This window comes from Oryzias melastigma, linkage group LG3, assembly GCF_002922805.2.
Source record: "Oryzias melastigma strain HK-1 linkage group LG3, ASM292280v2, whole genome shotgun sequence".
NCBI classification, from domain to species: Eukaryota; Metazoa; Chordata; class Actinopteri; order Beloniformes; family Adrianichthyidae; genus Oryzias; species Oryzias melastigma.
Genome location: NC_050514.1, coordinates 22,574,517 through 22,594,606, shown reverse-complemented (window position 1 = coordinate 22,594,606; position 20,090 = coordinate 22,574,517). Strand labels below are relative to the sequence as shown.

Below are 20,090 nucleotides of genomic sequence, written 5' to 3'. Positions count from 1 at the left end.
AAGTAAGAATCCTCTTCATTTGTTAACGCTAAAAAAGTTTCAAAATACTCTCATTAACAAGACCATTTGTGCAGATTGTATTAGAATGATTGTAGTAATACAAAAAGTAATAAGTAAAAATCATCTTCATTTGTTAATGCAAAAACATTTCACAATATTCTCATAAAACAATACTATTTGGGAAGATTGTTTTCATTAAAGAATGATTATAATAATACATAAAGTAATAAGTCAAAAAGAAAAAAGATCAGGAATTTGAGCAGAATCAGGTCTACATCTCATTCATTTCTTGTCGGAAATCTTCCACGAGTTGTAACAGTGGTGATAGCCTAGCTTCCAGCTCCAATAGAGCTGATAGCTTAGCCCCATTCAGAAAAACAGTGGAAAGTTTTCCTTGAATATCCGTGAGTGCGATTTTGAGTTCTGTCAAATCGGCTTCAACATTTTTCTTCGGTGTCATGTTCAACTCTCCATGGTGCGGTAGTTGTTTTACAGTAACTTGGTGATTTAAGTCGCTTATGAGCAACTTTAAAAGACTTTAAAAGACTTTAAAAGCCGAAGAGGTGAGGAGAGCTGGAGACACACGTCTGCTCGTGACTCAGAACCGGAAAAAAGTGGGAATATGTGAGAATTCTCAGAGAATAATCAATAAGCACTTTAGTGTTACTTAAAACCTCAATTTTTTTTTTTTCTATTTTCTAATCACTGCATTTCATTATTTCTGTAATGAGTTTAAAAAATGTGTGTTTTGCCCTGTATTTTTCACAATCTACGCTTGGAATAAACCAAATCAGTCAATTAATCAATGAATCAATGAATCAATAGTCCCCTGTTGTAACAGTAATATATTTTCAATGCAAGAGGCCTTCAGCTATATTCTGTTGTAATTTATCCATGTAGGGAAAACATAGAGAACAATAACACCAAAAAGCTACTGAGTCTTCCTGTTGGAAAATATATTTGATCTCAATTAGATTAAGAAATTTATATTTATGTAATAAACAAGTAAAACAAATAAAATCTATAAATACTGGGGTGCACTTACTTTGTGAGAGCCAAAGTATTGGCAAACAAGAAGATATTGTACAGCAATATCATACCAACTTTTCATAAAGAACCTTAAAACAATCACAGTGGACTAACACGCTGTACAAAGTGAACCAAAAGACAAAAAAGTGTAAAATAAAATAAAAAAAGAGAAAAAACTAAGAAAAAACAAGGCAAAGGGATAAAATAAGTGTCCAAATAAAATAAAAAAAGTCAAATGTCACTGTCCCATGCATTGGGAACTAAATAAAAGTAATATTTCAGATATATTTTTTAAAGGGAATGGAATGCATTCACTGATTTCACAGCTTGAGAACAACAAAAGGAAAGCCCCGTCTCCTCTGAGGCTGGAGTTGGCACTGTGACCAGCAGCTGATCAGATGATCTGATAGCAGCTGGATGCATATGAAGGCACAAATTCAGAGTTGTGTGGAAGGGTAGGTCGATAAAGAGACAAAAAAGTATGTAAAAGTGAAATACATTCATGTCTACCATAAAGACTTTTTGTTTTTAAAAAAAATGTACTTAATTTTAAGTTTTGCATCTTCAGAAATCCAAGGTTTTAAAAATATTAAAAACTAAAGAGCTTGCAAAATCGTCACTGAAAAAAATTATCAAAAACATAAAGAAATGTTTGTTAAAATAGATCATTTCTTGAGTCATTTATGCACTACAGTATGCATTTGTAATTACATTTTATTGAAGTAATACATGAAAAAAGAAAAGCATTCTTTTGTTCTTTCAATCTTCCAAATCAAGGCTCTTGGTTGTAGCTTTGACCACCATCACCTGATAGTTTTTGCTGGCAATGGGAGGCAGTGCAGGTCTGAAGCTGCAGATTCTAGTGGATTTCATCCATGGAGATTCAGTAGTTGCAGAAAATCCGTGAGCTGCTGGACCTGGAATCCCCAGGAAAGAAACTCGACTCTTGGGAACCATCCTGTTGGGAGCTGAGTGCTTGACCTGTCTCAACAGTAACTCCATCTCATGAGGGGCTTGCCTAAAAGGAGAGTTGAAGACCCCAGGGCACTGAAGAAAGAAAACAATAGAAAAGGAAAGTAATTGGTACTAAATGCGGGAGGGGGAAGGACTAACATTTTATTTTGTGGTGCAGAATAATAGAAAAAAAATCGTAGAAAAGCTGAAAAAATAGAAACAATTCTTTTGATTAAAAATCTTGCTATTATGTTCCATTTTAACCTTTAACATAATCTAAGTTTTATGCATTTTTAAGTGTGAATTTGTTGCTGGCCTAAAATGTGAAATTACATATCATTATATAATTATGAAAATAATAACAAATTATCCTGTTTATTGGTGTGCTGTTCTTAGAAGTGAGGTTAGAGCTGTCACCATCATAACAGTCTCCCACATGTAGTCTCCCTTATTCCTCCATTATCACCATTAAGAGAGCGTTTCATGTAGCAAGCACTGTAATTAGCATATAAAGTAAACATGGAGTCATCTAACTGGAAGCTTTGGTCTGGTAATTAACACTCAAGTAAAAGGATCAGTGCGATATGAAGATTTGTAATAGAGGAGGTCTCGAGCAAAGCTCTACTTTAAAATTGTATAGGCAGGGTTTTGTTATGTTGGCACATAATCTGTGGAACAAAAACAAATCTGTTTGAACGGCAAAGATTGTAGACTAGAAAAACTGGAATCCAGAATGTTTAATAAAGTATTGTTCACATATAATGGGCAATAACTGAAGGTGGCTACTAACAAGTTACAAATTTAATCCATGGGGAGAACATGTAAACTCCACATAGAAAGGACCCAGCCAGGATTTGATCAAGGGTCTTATCACTGTTCGGCAAAAATTTCTAACCACATCCACAGCTTGTACTTCTTGGAAATGTATTGTTATTCAGCAAATGTCTTCTATAATGACATCTAAAAATCAATTTCAGTTTTTTTTTCAAATGATTTTTCTACTTGCTTTAAGTTACAAAAACACAATATTTCCAGGTCATGTCAGTTTCAGACACAAAATGTAAAAATTAGATAGTTATATGATCATCTTTAAATGAAGACAAACCTTTTTGATAAGTGGAAATTGTAGGACAGGTAAGTTGTAGATTTAACATAAAAAATAACCTTTTATTTAGAAAAAAATGTCAGAATTTGTGATATTACCAATAAAGGAATACAAAGGTTTACTATCGTGTTAAAAAAAATGAATACAGACTGTTGGACAATTTATAGTTTAAAAAAGAGTTTAAGACTGAAACAGATGCATTAAAAAAAAGTAACTTATTAATATACTAATTGACCTTAATTTATTTTACATTTTTTTTAAGTAATATTACAATAACAAATGTTGTGTACATTGCTTCCTCTCCCCGAAACTTTGATAGAAAACGTAATTATTAAGCCACAGCATGCGTCTTACTATTAACCAAGCCCATTGTATACTATAACTAGCTTATAAATTATTTAAAGAAATTACATGTAAATAAAAATAAGAAGTTCTTTGAAGCATCAGCAAACATTGTAACACAACATGAAAAGGTACGTTTTTTTTTTTTTTAACAAGATTATTTCAAACTTTTAAAAAGATAAAATAAATAAAAGGTGGAAAACACAAGCACACTTAGCAGACCAGCAGATAACAAATATGGTGAGGGTGGTGCCCTTTTAGTTTCAGCTGCCCACCCTCGGCATAGTCACACCATGTTCAAGTTGCTTTTTACCCACAACTGTCTTGATTTAGCTAATTATCTTCAGTTGATTTAACTCTCTAGTTTTCAGTTCTTCATAGTTAGGTCATCTGCTCTGTTACTTTTTTTTATCAGATCTTTTATCTTGTTCTTGACATGTTTATGTTATTTATTGATCATTTACATTTCAAGCCTGGTCTCAAGCATTTTGGGGCCTTCATCACCAGTTTGTCACTTTACTTGGTGAGGTCCTGGGCGGGGGAGTTAGTGGATGTCACCCCCAAAAATTTGTCTATTGTTTCTATTTTACCAAAGCTTCATGTACAGCAATGAACTGGCAATATGTTTACTTCTGCCCTATATAATAGATAGCATAAGCTCCAGCAACCCCCCTTACCCTACTCAGGATAAACCAGTTCAAGACAAAACACTTCAATCCTCTTCTTACACGTGTGTACAATAAAATGATTTGTTTTCTTTGAAAAAAAACAGCTTGACACTTGTCCATAATTTCCATTTATTTCAATATATGATAGTATGATAGAATATGAAGTGTTGCATCTTAGTTTGGTGATGCTCACCATAATTGCTATAACCATAACATATAAATAGTTTTAAAAGTTTAGATTTTAAAATTTTGCTATTAAACAATATAAATAGCAGTTTATAAAGCATCAAATAAATTTGTCCCACATTCACCTACAGTATTTCCCTTTATGTGAAATGAGTAAAAAGATGATGAAGAGTTTTAGGCTCGTACTGAAGAAATGAGTCTGATGTTGTAATCACGAGGAACAATATGGGATAACGAAACCACACACACAGACCTGAAAGTACCATGCTAGCTATGAAAAGAGCAATGATGTTGACCTTAGGACCGCAGCATCTCTGTCTCTGTCAAAGGGACTTGGGGCCTTTTGGTAAGCTGTATGTACACACAGTGTACCGCCGTGCGTTTTTGTGTGTGGGCTAGGGTCCGAGAAGTGGGGAAGGATGAACTGTGTGGGAGAGCCATCTATTCACTGCTGACAAGGTCAGAGCTACGAAGGGGAAGAATTCCCCGCCATATGTAGGGAAAGAAAGAGGGAGTATATAGAGAGAAAGAAAGACATAAGCATGGAAAGCTCATAAACTTCACTTTCTTTCTCATCATGTTTGGAAAAATGAAGATGAACACGTGTGGGCATGAAACCCATGGAAAACTTACTAACACCATCAGTTTCAGTTACTTACCAAGGAAAGCACATTTTAAAAGTTTGACTAATTTGATAAAATTACAGAAATGATCAAAGGCTGCCAGCAGGGAGCAGGAAGTAACCCAGAAAATGACAACGCTGGCTGCACATCCATGAAGGAGAGTAAGACAGAAAGGAAGAGACTGTGAAAGCGAGAGCAGTGGTGGTGCTGAATCAACAGTGACCAGTGTGCTTTGTCTTCATTATGATCCCAGTGGGAAGTCACAGAGATGTGTAGATGCCACACACGCATGCACACCTGTGCCAAGGGAAGCACTAAAATACTCTACTCAGCACATCAGAAGAGCCATGAGGACACATACTTACTCATGTGTGGACATTCACACACACACCCACACAAATAAACTCCACTCAGCCCACCTGTGTTGACAACAGAAGGAAGGAAGACTTTTGTCCCAGTCGCCGGTCTCTAGAGGAGCTCCCTATCAGTACTGCTTGTCTCAACCCTTCTGTGAGTTCCACCATGTTTTACAGTGAGGGTGGATACAAGCACCTGCTGGAATACTTTTTTTTCACGGTAAAAACATTTCAGACTGACCCAATGCCAACTTTTAGAACCCAAAGTAAGTGACTGAACTGTGTCAGGTGGTTTGAAATAGGAAAAGGGATGTTCATTTCATTTATTGATATCAACTAACTGATTTCTGTATTATGACAGATAAAGATATTGGAAAAATAAACCCCAATTCCCAGATGGGAGTTGACAAATTTTAAGAAAGCAACGGTTATTTCAGTCCAACCCATGGACTGATTATCAGCGGTTGAGAAGTATTGTATGATATGGCGTAGGGGAAACAGACTTCCTAAAGCTAGGTGAGTTTATCAGGAAATAGTCCTCAATTATTCCAACTTTATGAAAGGAAAGTACTGACACTTTGGGCCCAACACCTTAAATTTAATATACATAAAAATTGTACTGTATCTACACTATTGTTTTTTTTTTTTTTTTTTTTTTGACATCAAATCATACATAAACTGGAATGTAGTATTTTGGTTAAAAGGTTAATCACTTACTGCAGCTGCAAGTTCCCCTGTCTACTTGCTCATTTTCATAGTATTAATATGTATCATTATTTTTTAATTGGCTCAATAAAACAACATCAACAAAAACGATTCTTCAATGTTTTCCATTAGATATATTACAGGCTCAGTTTTAGGTAAACATGTTGACCATCTAACCAATTGTTTTGATCACTAAAAACAAGATAATCAGATTGAAGTAGTCTGAACTGTTTAATTAAATATTTGATCATCCAACATGTAATTGTTGACGATTAAAACAATCAAACTGGTCTTATAGGTCATATTAGTGCCATACATTTTGTGTTTTAAGTGTGTGAGTTCCTGTAAACTAACCTGTTCAGTACTGAGGAGGTAATGTAACCGGTGAGCTTGGTAGACTTTAGCTGTCTGTTCTTGTATCATTTTCAGGCTTTCTCTTTCCTTTTTCTGAAGATCACAAATTTCATCCAGCTCATTCCTACAAGAAACAGAAAACACACAATATAAATAACTTCAAATTGACAATGTTTTATTTTGAATTTACTTTAAAACTAATCACTTGATTGTAACATAAAGTCATGTAAAAAATGTCCCTTGAAGTGATCTATAAAGAACTGCTTTTGTTTTTTTTTTTTTTAAAAGGAGGTAAAAAAACTGCTGACAAGACAAATGTTGACACTAATAGGTTTATCAATATCTCGACCACAGTGTTAAAGCTTAGTTATAACTGACAAGTTATGATTGACCACAATATTGCACAATTATTTAACAGGTGTTTCAATAAAAGTGGAAAAAAGTATTATTTAGCTTCAAACAATCATGAAAGCAATACATATCATTCATTCATTTTATTATTCAGTCCCCATTAATGTTTCGTTTAGGCACATTTTTTGATGGCTTTTAAAAATGTGGTTTCTGTCACAAAACCACAGTGTTTTATTTAACTAAGCTGATAAAGTATATTCACTTATTCTCCTGCTCTCAACTTTAACCTTGAAAGAAGTTGTTCTGCAAAAACACAGAACCCTCAACAGAAATAGGTTACAGTGATTTTTTTAAAACCACAGACATTTACTAAAATTGCTTAAACATGATCTGCAGAATCATATGATTTGAATATAAATGTACATGAATGAACCGCTGTGTTGTGTGTTAGATAAATATAAAAAAACTGTCTGATCACACTGGAGCAGTTATGGAAAGGCAAAAGAGCTGTGAGAAAGAAGCGAGGAAATGAGACTGCATGGAAAAGAAACAAGACAAAGTGAAGGAGTGAGAGGCTGTAAGTGGGAGGATGATGGATATATTTCATCACCGCAACATGGACAGGTCTTTCTCTGACATCTGTTTAGTGAAACTGGCTAAATGGGATGCATTAAAGCCACATACGTGCCTTTTTCATTACCTATAATGCAGACTTATTGCAGCAGAGGGTAATAATTTAAAATGAAATTGAAAACAATTACTAAAACACATATCCCATTATAATTTGAAAAGATGCTTACAAAGCTAAGTGTAAAACAAATCTGTTTCTGCAGCCTCTTTACAAATAAGCCTTTAGCTATATCTCATTACCAGTCCTCTTTATTTCTTTTTTCTATTCTTTTTTTTTTCTCCAATCCATTTTCTGTATATTTTCGCACTAAACTTGTCTTATCAATTACAAGCTCATGCACAGGAAGCAGGATATTTTTTTCAAGCTTGTTCCTAATAAGAGGTTAACACATTTTCCGGGTACTGACATTTAAAAAAAAATCACAACATGCTTCCATTGCCTTCGCAATCTAATTCCTTCCAGTGCACCAGTTTAAATTACCAAATAAATGAAAAATGCTGATCTTTGTGCGAATGTGTGGGTAGTCAGAGGAGCAGCATGTGTAAATGCTGTAATATTAAGGGCATTTAATACAGTGTGGAGGTTTGTGTGAGAGCATAAATATTGAGGTTGCTTGGCCCCTATTTGTCTGCCTGGCTATCAGGGATATTACTTATTAATGTGAAATATAAAGTAGTAGTTTATTGTGTGGCACTCTGGTTCGCAAACCAGCTTGTGCATGTGTTTATACCTTTATTTTTTTAATGCAGGAATAGTACTTTATAGGCTTGGAATGTTTTCAGGGTAAAAAAAATATCTTTGTATATGGACTTCATGCGAGAGTGTTTATGTGGGACTAGTGTGTGTGTATATCATTGCTCAAACTAAATGTTGATAGTCTTGTATGCATTAAAGTTTGTATTAGTGTGTGTATGTGTGTGTAAGTCAAACTGAATGGGTGACCTTTGCTTCCCTGCCCCCAGCCCCAGTGTTATTAATTGCTGTGTAGTGGACAAAAGCCAAACAGATTTGTAACGGCTGAAGGCACCTCGATCTGTGTCGACCCAACCAGCCGCCACAACATACAACCCTCATTAGCTCTGTTCGGCAAGCGACACATGCACTTTAAGTGTCTACTTGGATGTGTGTCAGCGTTTGAGAGAAAAAAAAATGCAAAAAATAAATATATTAATAAAATTAAAGACGTTAATCCAAAATTTTCTTCTTATCTGTCTTAGAAATGATGCCAGAAAATGTCTTACTTGGCATGCAGTGAAATAAGACAACTTTTGTGTGCAATAGTTTTAAACACTATCTAAATACAAAAATGCATGGCTTTTATTAGACACTAGAACAGGGGTGTCCGAATCCAGGCCTCGAGGGCCAGCCTTCTGCTGGTTTTCCAGAAATCCTGTCTCATCTGGTGTTGATTACGTGGATTAGCTGTCTTTAGCCAATGAGAAGCATCGATGGAAGGTCGATTGGAAAACAAACCCTCGAGGCCTGGATTTGGACACCCCTGTACTGGAACCACACAACTGCTGTAGACTGGTAAGGACTTAAGAAAGTACAATGTTTTAGCAGCTTTAAAAGTTAGTTTTTGAGTTTAAATTCAAACATATAAAAAGCCCAGGTATGCACACATTTTGAAATACAGATTTTAAATTCATTTTCAAACCTGCTGAAACTCTTTCACGATCACAGGGTAGCTAGAACCTATCCAAACTGTTGGGTGAACATTGTGCAGGCCGTCAGTCTGTCGCAGGACTACTGACTTGATATCGAGCCCACATGTGTAGTAAATGTCTCTTACACAAGTTTTTCCTAATACTTATTGTAATGTCGTTGCAAATATCGACAGACAGGTGATGAATGTTGAACTGTTGAACTACCTAATCAAATTAGTTGAACCACTTTCAAATAGTTGGAACCTTTGCTGACATTTTTGCCCTCAAGTTTCATTTTATTTAAATGGCTAATCCAGTACAGCTTCACATTTTACTGCTTTATCAATAATTTACTGCCCGGTTCACAACAGGGAGTCAAGGACTGATGGAATATCAGAGAGTAAGACAGAAAGGAACAGTAGGCCACACCTTTGGTCATTCAGGCCAGCACTGTAGCAGTTAATTGGTCAGGTTCTGAATGTTTAATGGAGCCTTGACCTGATTGGTTAATTTAATTGCTCCAATTGAATGATTCAATAGTTGGCGAAGAAAAGATATTCATCCGGTCAATTTAGTGAAAGATGCTCAATGTATTGAGCATTCTGCACCTATAGCCAGAGCCTTGCCTTTTAAGTGACTCAACGATTGATTTACTTATTCTTTAAAGAAGTAAAGCCTACACCACTGGTTAAGGCAAATCTTGAATTATATGAAAATAACAACACTCTATATTGCTAAATAAAAATAACCAAAACTATTCATGACTGAATACATGTTTGAAACTATACTTGTATCCACTGGTTTACCCTTAAAAGACACACATGCACACACAGCGTGCAGACAGAACGTACAAATCCAATCAGAATGAAGGAATGAACTTGTCTGCACCCAAACTAGATCAGAAAGAAATAGCAGCCAAAAGAAAGACTGACACATAGAAGCGGTGAGTGATCGCAGGCAGGCCTGCGCTTTCTGCACCATAACAGCTCTCTTTTCATGAATGTCCTTGGGAGGGACACGAAACGGGGAGGAATAAAGATCACTGGAATACAGAAAAACAGGAACAATTTCTAACAGCAAGAGGAACAACAGAGTACTAGAAACAACATTTAAAAATAAAATTATTAGAAAAATGGGAGACCAGCTTAATCTGAAACTCCGTAAATGCAGGTTTTACTTTTTTCTGACTTTTTTTGCAACATCTTGGACCAAATTATTTATCTGATCATGTTGGAACATTTACCCAGCTTTTTTTTTCTTTTAATGAAAAGTCAGGAAATAATTTATGCAGCCAATGGGGCGAGTTAGTGGTGGCACTGATGACACCTGCACTTTAACTAAATATGCAAAGTATGCTGGCTTCGCTCACTTAATTGCCCCTATCATCCCACTGCAGGCTCTTATCAAAGTCCAGGAACTTAAAGTGTCTCCCTGACAAAGTGATAAATTGTTCGGGTATCAAAGAAAACTGTGGTAGAGTGGGGACCGAGCTAAAATCCTGACTTTATTAGACTATGCAGAAGAAGTAAGAAGAAATAAGGAAGCATGTTAATGAGAAAAAGAGAGATATAAAGCTAAACAGATTGAGAAAGACAAAAGGTGAGAGGAAAATAATAAAAAAGGAGGAGACAGAGCAGAAGTACAAGATGACAGCGTGAGTGGCAAGGATTAGTTGGGTGCTAGAACTAATGAAATGGCACAGATGGGTCTGTGCTGTGGAGATTTGTCATTAGACAGAGAGTGAAATAAAGACCACCAGTGTGAGAAGACACAGAGAGTCAGGCCAACACGTTTCTGATATTGCTGCACAAAACTGATCAGTGTTCACTGAATGGATCCCATTATTCTGTCAGTCATTATGTTGGTGTTTATGTACGGACAGCCTGAGAGAGGAAGTGAGAACACAGGTGGATCAAACACCAGCCTCTTCCGAGAGAACGATCAAGCGGCGCCCAATGTGAGGGGTCACTGGTTAATGCAGAAAGGATATTTTAAATAAATAAAGACTCGCTGTTAATTGATCATGACCCCAGTAGCAGTAAATAAACATGTGATTAATTGGGGAGAAAGTGACCTGAACACCTCACAGCACCAGAGGGGAGGGGTTGAGAGCATCTGTGTGAGTTAATGCATGATATCGCTTTATGCTTAGTATGTAAAACAATACCAACACTTTATAACAAGAAAATAACAAAGACGAGCAAAGACTAATGGAAATAATTTAATCACTGGAAAGTAACACTATTACTCTTACCAAAGCAAGTTTTACAGATAAGAACTTTTGGATAATTTTCCCTTTCATAGATTTATGTTTTTTGGAGTTGTACTGTGGATGGGTTTTTGTAGTTCTTTTAAGAAGAGCTTCAGTTTTTATAAATTTTCTTTTTTGGCAAAGTACTATTGGGGGAAACAAACTGGTGCAGAACCCAATATGAAATGGTCCATGTCACAGGCTTTATCTCATATCCAAAGGCATGCATGTGAAGGAGTGTTGACTTTCTTTTGGGACTTTATTGTGTGTACTTGTATGGTGTAAAGAATGTGCTTTGTGGCTTTTCGAAGAACGACTGTTCCTTATGGGCCTAATGTCTTAATCGGATGCACCCATAAAAGTCAACTCCCATACTGGTGGGATTTTGGGTTGTCTCGGCCCGTGGAGGGTCGTGGATGAAGCAGCCACAACGCAAAAGGAGCACATTTGTGTCTGCAGTTCCTTTGTGGCTCCTGCGGTCACTTTGAGTGATATCATGAAAAGGGAATGTACCATTGTAGTACATGAACTAAGTGTATCCTGAAGTATTTGTAAGGGTTACGGAAGTTACTCCCAGGTGTTGCTGTTGTCCAGTGCTCTAACAGCACTGTACAGTGCTCTACAGTGACCACACAAACAACACTCTAATTTCATAATTTCTAACAGTCAGGCTACAAATATAGAGCGCACAACAGGCGGTATTACTGTATCTCTTTAACAGCACTAATGGGCCCCTTGACAGTGCATAGGTTTCGGGGGTGGTGGAAAAATGGAAAATCTGTACAACGTGCCTTTGTCCCACCTACTTCACCCTTAATTACCTTTGTGTATTGCTTAAGTAAGTGTTGCTCGCAGCATGCCCGTAGAAAAATGTGCATGAACATTTTTGCTCTACAGGCTCACCAAGTGGAAGGTGATCTTATAATTTTCGTGCCCGCACTGGTTTGCCCATTTTTTGCTCGCAGACACCCCACACCCACCCATAGGAGCAGTGAAGAAGGTGAAGTCACTGAAGTCAGTGTAAAAAATAAATGTTCCAAATCTAAAACGGTCACCATAAACTTTGGCCTGATCCAAATCCACTATCAAAAAATAGTTTAGCTTGATTAAGAAATGAAAACCACTACTTCAGTCACTGGTCATAGGTGCACATTATCTGTATTTGTGTGTTTTAACAGTAAAGTGGCAACACTTCTTTAATGGACTTTAACAACCTAGTCCCTCCCACCTCTAAAAGGGGTGAGAAGCGTTGGGGAGAGGTGGAACGCTGGTGGGGAAGTGAGGTGGAAAGTCAGTGATCCAAGGAGCACTTTAACAAATTTACATTTAATTTTAGCAGAGGCCTAAAGATATTTTCTGTTAAAATATATTAGCAACATTAAAAATGTGACTATTAGCTAAACGGGACGGGTTTTAAAAAAAAATAAAAGATGGCATATCTGTAGCACTAAGCCCCGAAGCACCGGATGTTTTATTAATGCACAAGCTGCGGTTCATATCAGAGGGTAATTTTTAATTTCCTCACATCGTTCACTTCTTTGTCTCTTAGCCTTGAGCGCTTTGAAGGACTTCTCTCTCCCTCTTCCTTCTCCTCTATACATGTCTGTCTCCTTTATTTCCTCACTTTTTCTTTCCCCTCGCCCTGATCCTACCATATTTTAATGTTATGGGAACAGCTTTCAAGCGCCTTTTAAGTCACCGAATCAATTCATCTTCACTGACGTGTACATGCTGACATACTTCCGATAGGTCTTTCCACACGATAATACATACTATTATTGCATATAAAGGTTAAACTCTGCAATAAATAATTAGACTCCGTTTAAGCTTCTTAAAGTTACAATTTATGAACTACAACCACAAATATTTGAATTTTTCCCTATTATAATAGCAATATAGAGCTGCTTTTAACTTCTCTATGGGTGATTTCTGCCTGAAACCATGTTTACAACTTAGGACTTTACCCTTCTGTCTAATTTCTTGGAAAATTAGAAGCAGTTGTTTTTTCCTGTAATGTTTTGACTCACTTTTTAAATACATTAACGTGATTTTTTTTAAGCATGTTTATCTTAACACATTGCACACACAAATTATTGTTTTTTTTCCTCAGAAAATAAATTTTATTTATGAAAGATGAACAAACATAAGACAAAAAGGTTTGTGTAAAAAGTCAATAGCAGCAGCCACAGATCAATTCAGAATGTTTTTTTTCTATTTATAATAGATTTAGTTCTTACATTTCCAATTATTTTTTAATTAAATACACGTAGGATAATAATTCTGCAGAGTACACTATTTATGACAGTTATTTTAACATGTACAATTTAATTTTGAGACATAAAATGTTTTTTTTCCTTTAATTTAAGTTAAAAACCACTTATCTTACCTGACACTTTCATTCTTCTTGAGGATTCCCTCCATATAGCTTTTGCGTGCGTAGAAGCTGTGAATGTGCTTCCGTGCAAAGAAACCCCTCCACCTCTGTTGAATCTGTGACATAAAATTAAAAAAACACATTTTCTCTGGATTAAATGCAGAAATACAAATATTTTTATCACGTCCATAGAATGACAAATATATATATTTCTGTAAGTTAAGGAGAATACCAACAGCTTTCACAGTACTGGAGTTTCCACAGTTTAAAGTGTTTTCTAAGGTTTCAGATTAGCCAGTGAAGACGCTCAGAAATACAAGTGGACCATTTGAACACATGAGGGGGTGGATGTCCTTCAGACTTATTAGGAGATTAAAACAATGGCAGGTAAAAGAATAATCACACTATGAGAAGAGAGGCAGAGGAGAAGAAGAGAGAGAAAAACAACAAAGAGCAAAATGAGAATTAGCATTGATCTGCCAGTCAATAGATAATTTTAAATAAAGTAATTGGCGCCACCCGAGTTCTTGCTGACCTTTGTTGACTAGTAAAATCGATGCTGTTGAGTCTAATACAAATCCGAGGTGCGGCATGTAAACACTGGTTTCTATTACGACCTTAATACATTATCCTCTGTGATCTACCGCACTGTGATAAAGACATGAGAGGAGGAGACAGAAACAAGTAGAATCAAGACTCATTCTGAGGGAATGTCACAAGGGGATCCACAGAGGATTGAAATCCTCTTTTATGTTTTTCTTTTTGTTTGAACATGACAAGCTGCTGCAGAAATAGGAGGAAACACTTTAAAGACAGCTGTGATTTTATTTTTACACATGAACTCACCTGCTTCATTTTTGTCAAGAAATTGAATAAATATTAAGGCGAATGTTGTAATCCTAACCGTCAATCAGAGAAAAGAACAAACAGAATTTTAATTTTATTGTTTAGATGTAAAAAAAAAATAGTATCAAACATAAGACAAAAAAGGTTTGTGTAAAAATCATTAGTTCGTCCTTAAAAAAATGCTTCAGTTGGTTTAAGTTTTACAGCAGACGGAACATTTCCTATCACACAATTACATCTCACTTTGTCTAGGATTTTTTGTTACCACACATTTAATGTTTATTTAGTGTATTTCAGTATTTTAATCTCCAACATTTGTTAATTATTAAAGAAATCTAATGAGTAAGGGTCTAATGACTTGTTTTAGCAAGGATTCGATTCATATCATTATTTGTGGTTTTATAGTTAATTTTTGTTCATTTTGAAGAATCCGATTCACAGACCTAAAATAAATCCATGACATCTTTAACCAAAAATTCAACCAGTGTGACTCAAGAGATAAATACCTAAAAGTACAGGTATGTATAAACAAGTAAACAAGAATTTATGTTAAATCTATTCACGTTTTAGTCTCACAAAGTTCATTCCACATCAAAATAATACAAAGGGAACATTATTTAAACAATAAATAACACCGTATGGTCACAAGACTTTAAAAATTTAAAGCGTGTCTACACATTGGACTGCAATGATGGTTGATCACTTTTTGCTGCCATCACATGTGCGTTCTCTGCTGTTATGGCACTTGGTCATTATTACGTTATAGTAAAATAAACCTAATGTGTCTCAATCCAAAAGGTATTTTACAATATTGATGATTGATTTATCTAACTCTGAAACATTTTTTAATGGTATATAGGTAAATGTTGTTAGATTTACAACTTTCCTCAGACAGAATGAATTAGTTGGAATAGAAATAGTCATCAAGTAATCGTTACACCCCTACAAATAAGATATTTTGTGTTCTTTTTTAAAAACTTGAATTCATTTAGGGCTTTAGGTGACCAATTTCAAGATTTAAAAAGGCCCAGATGCTTTTTTTTATTATATACTCAATGCAGTTGATCTTACAAGAATAAAAATGATTTTAAAAACTCTTTAGTGGATATGTTAGCCAGATTCATGCCCCCAAGATTATAGGTTATAAAGGTTATATCTCAACTATTCTCGACTCTTTTCTTAGCAAGCAGATCCAAGTTACTACATAAAGTTTTACTTATTTATGTTTTTCATATGTTTTATGTGAAAAACTTGATCTGGTGTTCTATAATTTTGACAGATTAAAGATGCAAAGGCTCACAGACTTACAAAAATAGTGTTAAGCTTTCTGTGCTATATAAAGAGATCAAACTTTCAACTCCACCTCTTATTGGGAACAGCACGCAGAGCTTTGTCCAATGATATATTTCATATAGATCAAAATTCTTGTAATAATTAACCTGGAGTGAGTACAATAAAAGATTTCTCACATGACACTAAACCCATGTGGCTTAAACCTGAAATACCTTTAAGTATTATTAACAATACTAACTGTTCTTTTTTTAAAATTCCTTTAAAAAGAATGTTTTTAGAACTGGTTTGAGAACCGTTTTGTGTTTCAGCTCTAACTTTTTAAACTGTGACCTTAGAGCTGGGTCAAAGATGACTTCTGGAGCAACCCTCTTAAAACCCCTGTAACCACAGGGTGGTCATTTGTATCTGCTTGGACTTTGACAAATAGTCAAATATTAACTGTTTAATTTCTAGGTTTTCCAAACACCCACTGCAAATGTCCATCTGGACAACAGCACTCCATCAAAAAAAGACCAATAGATTTTTTTTTTGTGGGAATATGAAATAATTTAATGGTTTAAGCCAAATGAAAAGGCTCAGCAGAAAAAGAGGCCTCATGGAATTGTAAAAATATAGGGTTTCCGTAAGACTTCCTTATATAAAAGTGTCAATCATCCGAGCTAGGATTGATTTTCAGCAGATATCTCAAAGTTTTACCTTTGAACAGATTCTTTAAAAATAGAATTACTGTTAATGTTATGATCAACGTTGTCACAAAAAACAAACTAAATAAAAATATAAATTAAAAACTATCCTTAATACTTGTAATATGTTTTCTCCCAAAGTATTGAATTGTAAGTTTTAAAAAATAACTGAAAATTTGAAGTTTTTTTTCCCCTTTCTTTTAAAAGCTGTTAGAAAAAAAAAAGTCTAAAAGCAAAAGCGAGCTAAACTGTCAAGAGCCAACATGGTTATTTTGGGGGTAATAATAGATCAGACAAAACCTTAAACTGTGTAGGAATGATAGTTGTAGTTCGGGAAAAAAAAAAAAAAAAAAAGGCAAAAATGGATTGAATTTTTTTTTTCTTGTTGAGGTGCTTAGAGGCCACCATTCCTGAGGCCTCTGATTCCGAGCACACACAGAGCAACAGAGTGTTACCCCACCATGACACTCCATTTGCTAATACGAGATACTGTGGTGATATTTACCCTGACCGCCATCTCCTCGTAGAAATTCATCTTCATGATAAAATATGCCGCCTGTGAACACAAAGAAAAAGACGGCGTTACATCTTGTCTCCCGGCCCTCTGATCTGTCCACAGCAGGCGTCAAAGATAAAGAGCTCTTTATACATAATACATTGCACAGAGACAGCACAGATACGTCCATTGTGGAGCAGAAGGAGGAGGGGAGAGGCTGCTGATACGGAGGGAAAGCAAAGAGAAGAATGAGGGAAAAGAGACGGAGGAAGAAAGGAAGAGAGGGAGAAAGTGGTTAGTGGGACTTTGCATCAAGGGGAAGACGGTACTCTCTTAATACACCGACGCAGAAAAGGGCCAAGAAAATCTATGGTCGTCAAGCAGCGTACTAATGGAGATGTATGACGGCCAAACGCTCTCCTCTGGATTTCATAATCAATGACAGGACTGCCACAGAAGACACTAACAAAAGGCCACAGAATATTCAGCAGCAGACTAAACGTGCCAGTCGACTGGTGGGGGCACAACTCCGGAGCAAACTGAAGTGGGAGCCATGAAAGGGATTCATATTTCAATACGTCTTATTCAATAACAGCAGGAGAAGGAAAGAAGACAGTAAGGGGAAAAACGACAAAGACTTGAAAGGCCGTTGTAAATTCAGCTTGATGTTTGAAAAGAGACGTTGTGCAAAGCCACATTATAGATGATAAGGTCCACAAGTCAGAAGAGAGACAAGACGGAGACAGATGAGGTGAAGCAATGAATGTCTCAGAGCTAATTCAGAATAGTGCGCCGCAGCAACTTTGAGTGATTCGAATTAGCGCTCGTCTGTTTCTAAATCAGACCAAATAGGCTCGTTTTAGCCCAGATGTGTGTTGTGACACATTCTTCATTGTTTGCTTTAACACCCGCAGCCCCTTTCACCGCTTCTTGATCACCTCCCAAACGACGGCTGGCAGTTATGCTTTAGCAAACAGTCAATTTATAGGAATGATAAATAGCTTGTTGTGATACGTTCACAAACTCAATCCAGGGGAAAATTATACGTGAGAGCGCTGGGTATTGGATCCGGTATCAACAATCTGTTCAATTAAGAAGCAGTTGGAGGCAGTACGCTGAAAATGGGGCCCCGTTTCCTTAAAACACACACACGTACACAACTGCCGTGTGCACAACTCTTTTTCTTAATTCTGTTCTTTGCCACATAGTTTCGGTGTGTTCACAGAGAATGGGAATATAAATGGAATCCCTTATCATACTGCATCATATTTGCTAAGTGTTCATTTTCAAATGTGTAATAAGTGAATTAGATTTCCTAAGGTCAGAGGCAAGACTTGGGGAATATAGCAATTGAATTTTAATGCATACTATCATAACATAATCAATACATCTACAGCTGTTCCAGGCTCTGGCTTACCTTCACCATTTGTCTGACACGCGCCCTTGCTGTGAAGCCCCGCCATATCTTCTGTATAATGATCGCCTTCTTGTGCAGATGGCTGTAATAAAATCATAATAAGGGTAGAAGGATGGGTATTTTTTAGCAGCTGACACAAAGGAAACATTGAAAAAAGTTATTTAGATCCTGATAGGTGGAAAAAAGAAAGTGGATTTAGGTGTTTTGCAATTAAATGATTCATTTTGGTTTACTTTTTAATCTATTAATACAAAAAGCTTCAATTAAAGACAAATCTAGTCATAAGAAATACTTTAGCATATTAGCAATACATAAACACTTGACCAAGTTAAGTTAATTCATTTAGAAAATACAAAGTAATAACTACTGATGCACTTTTGAGTTGGAAAAAAGGGAAAGGGCAAAGTGATTTCTGAAATGAAAAAAAAAAAAAAAGTGAGCCTCTATAAGGACTTAAATTAAAAGGTCAGGAAAACATTATACTTTCAAGTAGGCTCTCACAAAGACATACACCAAACCAGCTCTTCCAAGCTTTTCGATCATGTCCAATGAGCTTTCACCCTCTTTAGTCAGCAGTGCACATTTGTATTCATCTTCAAGCATACTCTAAATGCAAGTCCACTGCGATTCTCGGCCGCCAATGAGGCCATCAATTTCCAAAAGGCCATTTATATGCCCGGAAAATCAATGCTTATAGTGGGGATAGCACAACCCCGGAGTTGCACTTAGGCAGCTAAAATTGTTGCTAATTATCCACTTAACTCATTGATCAATTAACTAAAGTAATCTGAATTAACCTACTGTCTGGAAGTTTGTCTGCTGACCCTGCAGAATGGGGCTGGGGTCACAGTATCAGAGGCTGATAGAAGCATACATTCTCTCTGCGGAGAGCTGGGAGTACCTACAACATCTTTTTTTTTTCCTGAGGCCATTTGCAAAGCTGGAGATGGGGGATGATTATGAAAGTGAGCTCACACCAGGATTTTCCTAGAAATTAATTTTTACAGCCCTAGCTAGACATTTTAGAATACCAAAAATAACAAAAATGAAATATAAATCCATGATATTTTAATATGTAAATTGATTTAGTTCTTCTTCTGTGCTAATGTTTGTGCAGATATTTGATCTATTTATGTATCATTTTGGTCTACTACTACAAAAATAACAAAGAGCATATATCAAAGTTTGTATTTAAATGGTTTATCAGAGAATCACAATATTACTTGTACCTGAGATAGGCCCGTTCAAGGCAGCCTCGAAACCAGCTCTGAATCAGGGTGGCAGCCTGGTTCTCTCTTTTTCTGTTCTCTTCAGCCTGACTGGAGCAACAGACACATGATAAAAAAATACTCAGATATACTGTGGCTTGGATATGTTAACTTTTTTTTTTATTTTTAAACTGATTAATGCATTACTATACCTATTTTCTCTTCAGTTTTTATAACTCTTAAACTATATTTATCATTAATTTTACCAGAGTGAATGGGCAATATTGCATTCCCAATGTGTGCCTGTGTAGTGTGCAGCTGGGCACAGTGAGCTCAAAACACATTTCCCTCAGGGAACAATAAAGTTGAATTGAATAAGAGAAAAAAAAGAATTTGAAGAAGTAAATCACTATTTTACAGAACGTTTAGTATCACTTCTACTGCATAATATCTTCCACTTTTAACAGTCTCTTACTTTTGTCCCCCTAAGTAAGTTAAATAAAACGACTGCTAGCATGTTAAATACCTTTTTTTTAAGCTAAATATAGCTTAAAAAAAAGGCTCCGGTAATA

At 35.9% G+C, this 20,090-nt stretch overlaps 1 protein-coding gene across 1 annotated transcript in view; it reads right to left on the bottom strand.

Annotated features, from left to right (window-relative positions):
• Positions 1–1,725: 1,725 nt before the first annotated feature.
• The window catches only part of spata17 (spermatogenesis associated 17), an 18,832-nt gene continuing 467 nt past the window's right edge, over positions 1,726–20,090 (bottom strand). The window contains exons 2-7 of the mRNA XM_024295914.2: positions 19,540–19,629; positions 18,311–18,392; positions 16,903–16,953; positions 13,588–13,691; positions 6,323–6,446; positions 1,726–2,076 (exon numbers count right to left, since the gene is read on the bottom strand). Of these exons, the coding sequence (XP_024151682.1) occupies positions 1,789–2,076; positions 6,323–6,446; positions 13,588–13,691; positions 16,903–16,953; positions 18,311–18,392; positions 19,540–19,629 (739 nt within the window). The 3' untranslated portion in view covers positions 1,726–1,788. The remainder of the gene's footprint in view (positions 2,077–6,322; positions 6,447–13,587; positions 13,692–16,902; positions 16,954–18,310; positions 18,393–19,539; positions 19,630–20,090) is intronic.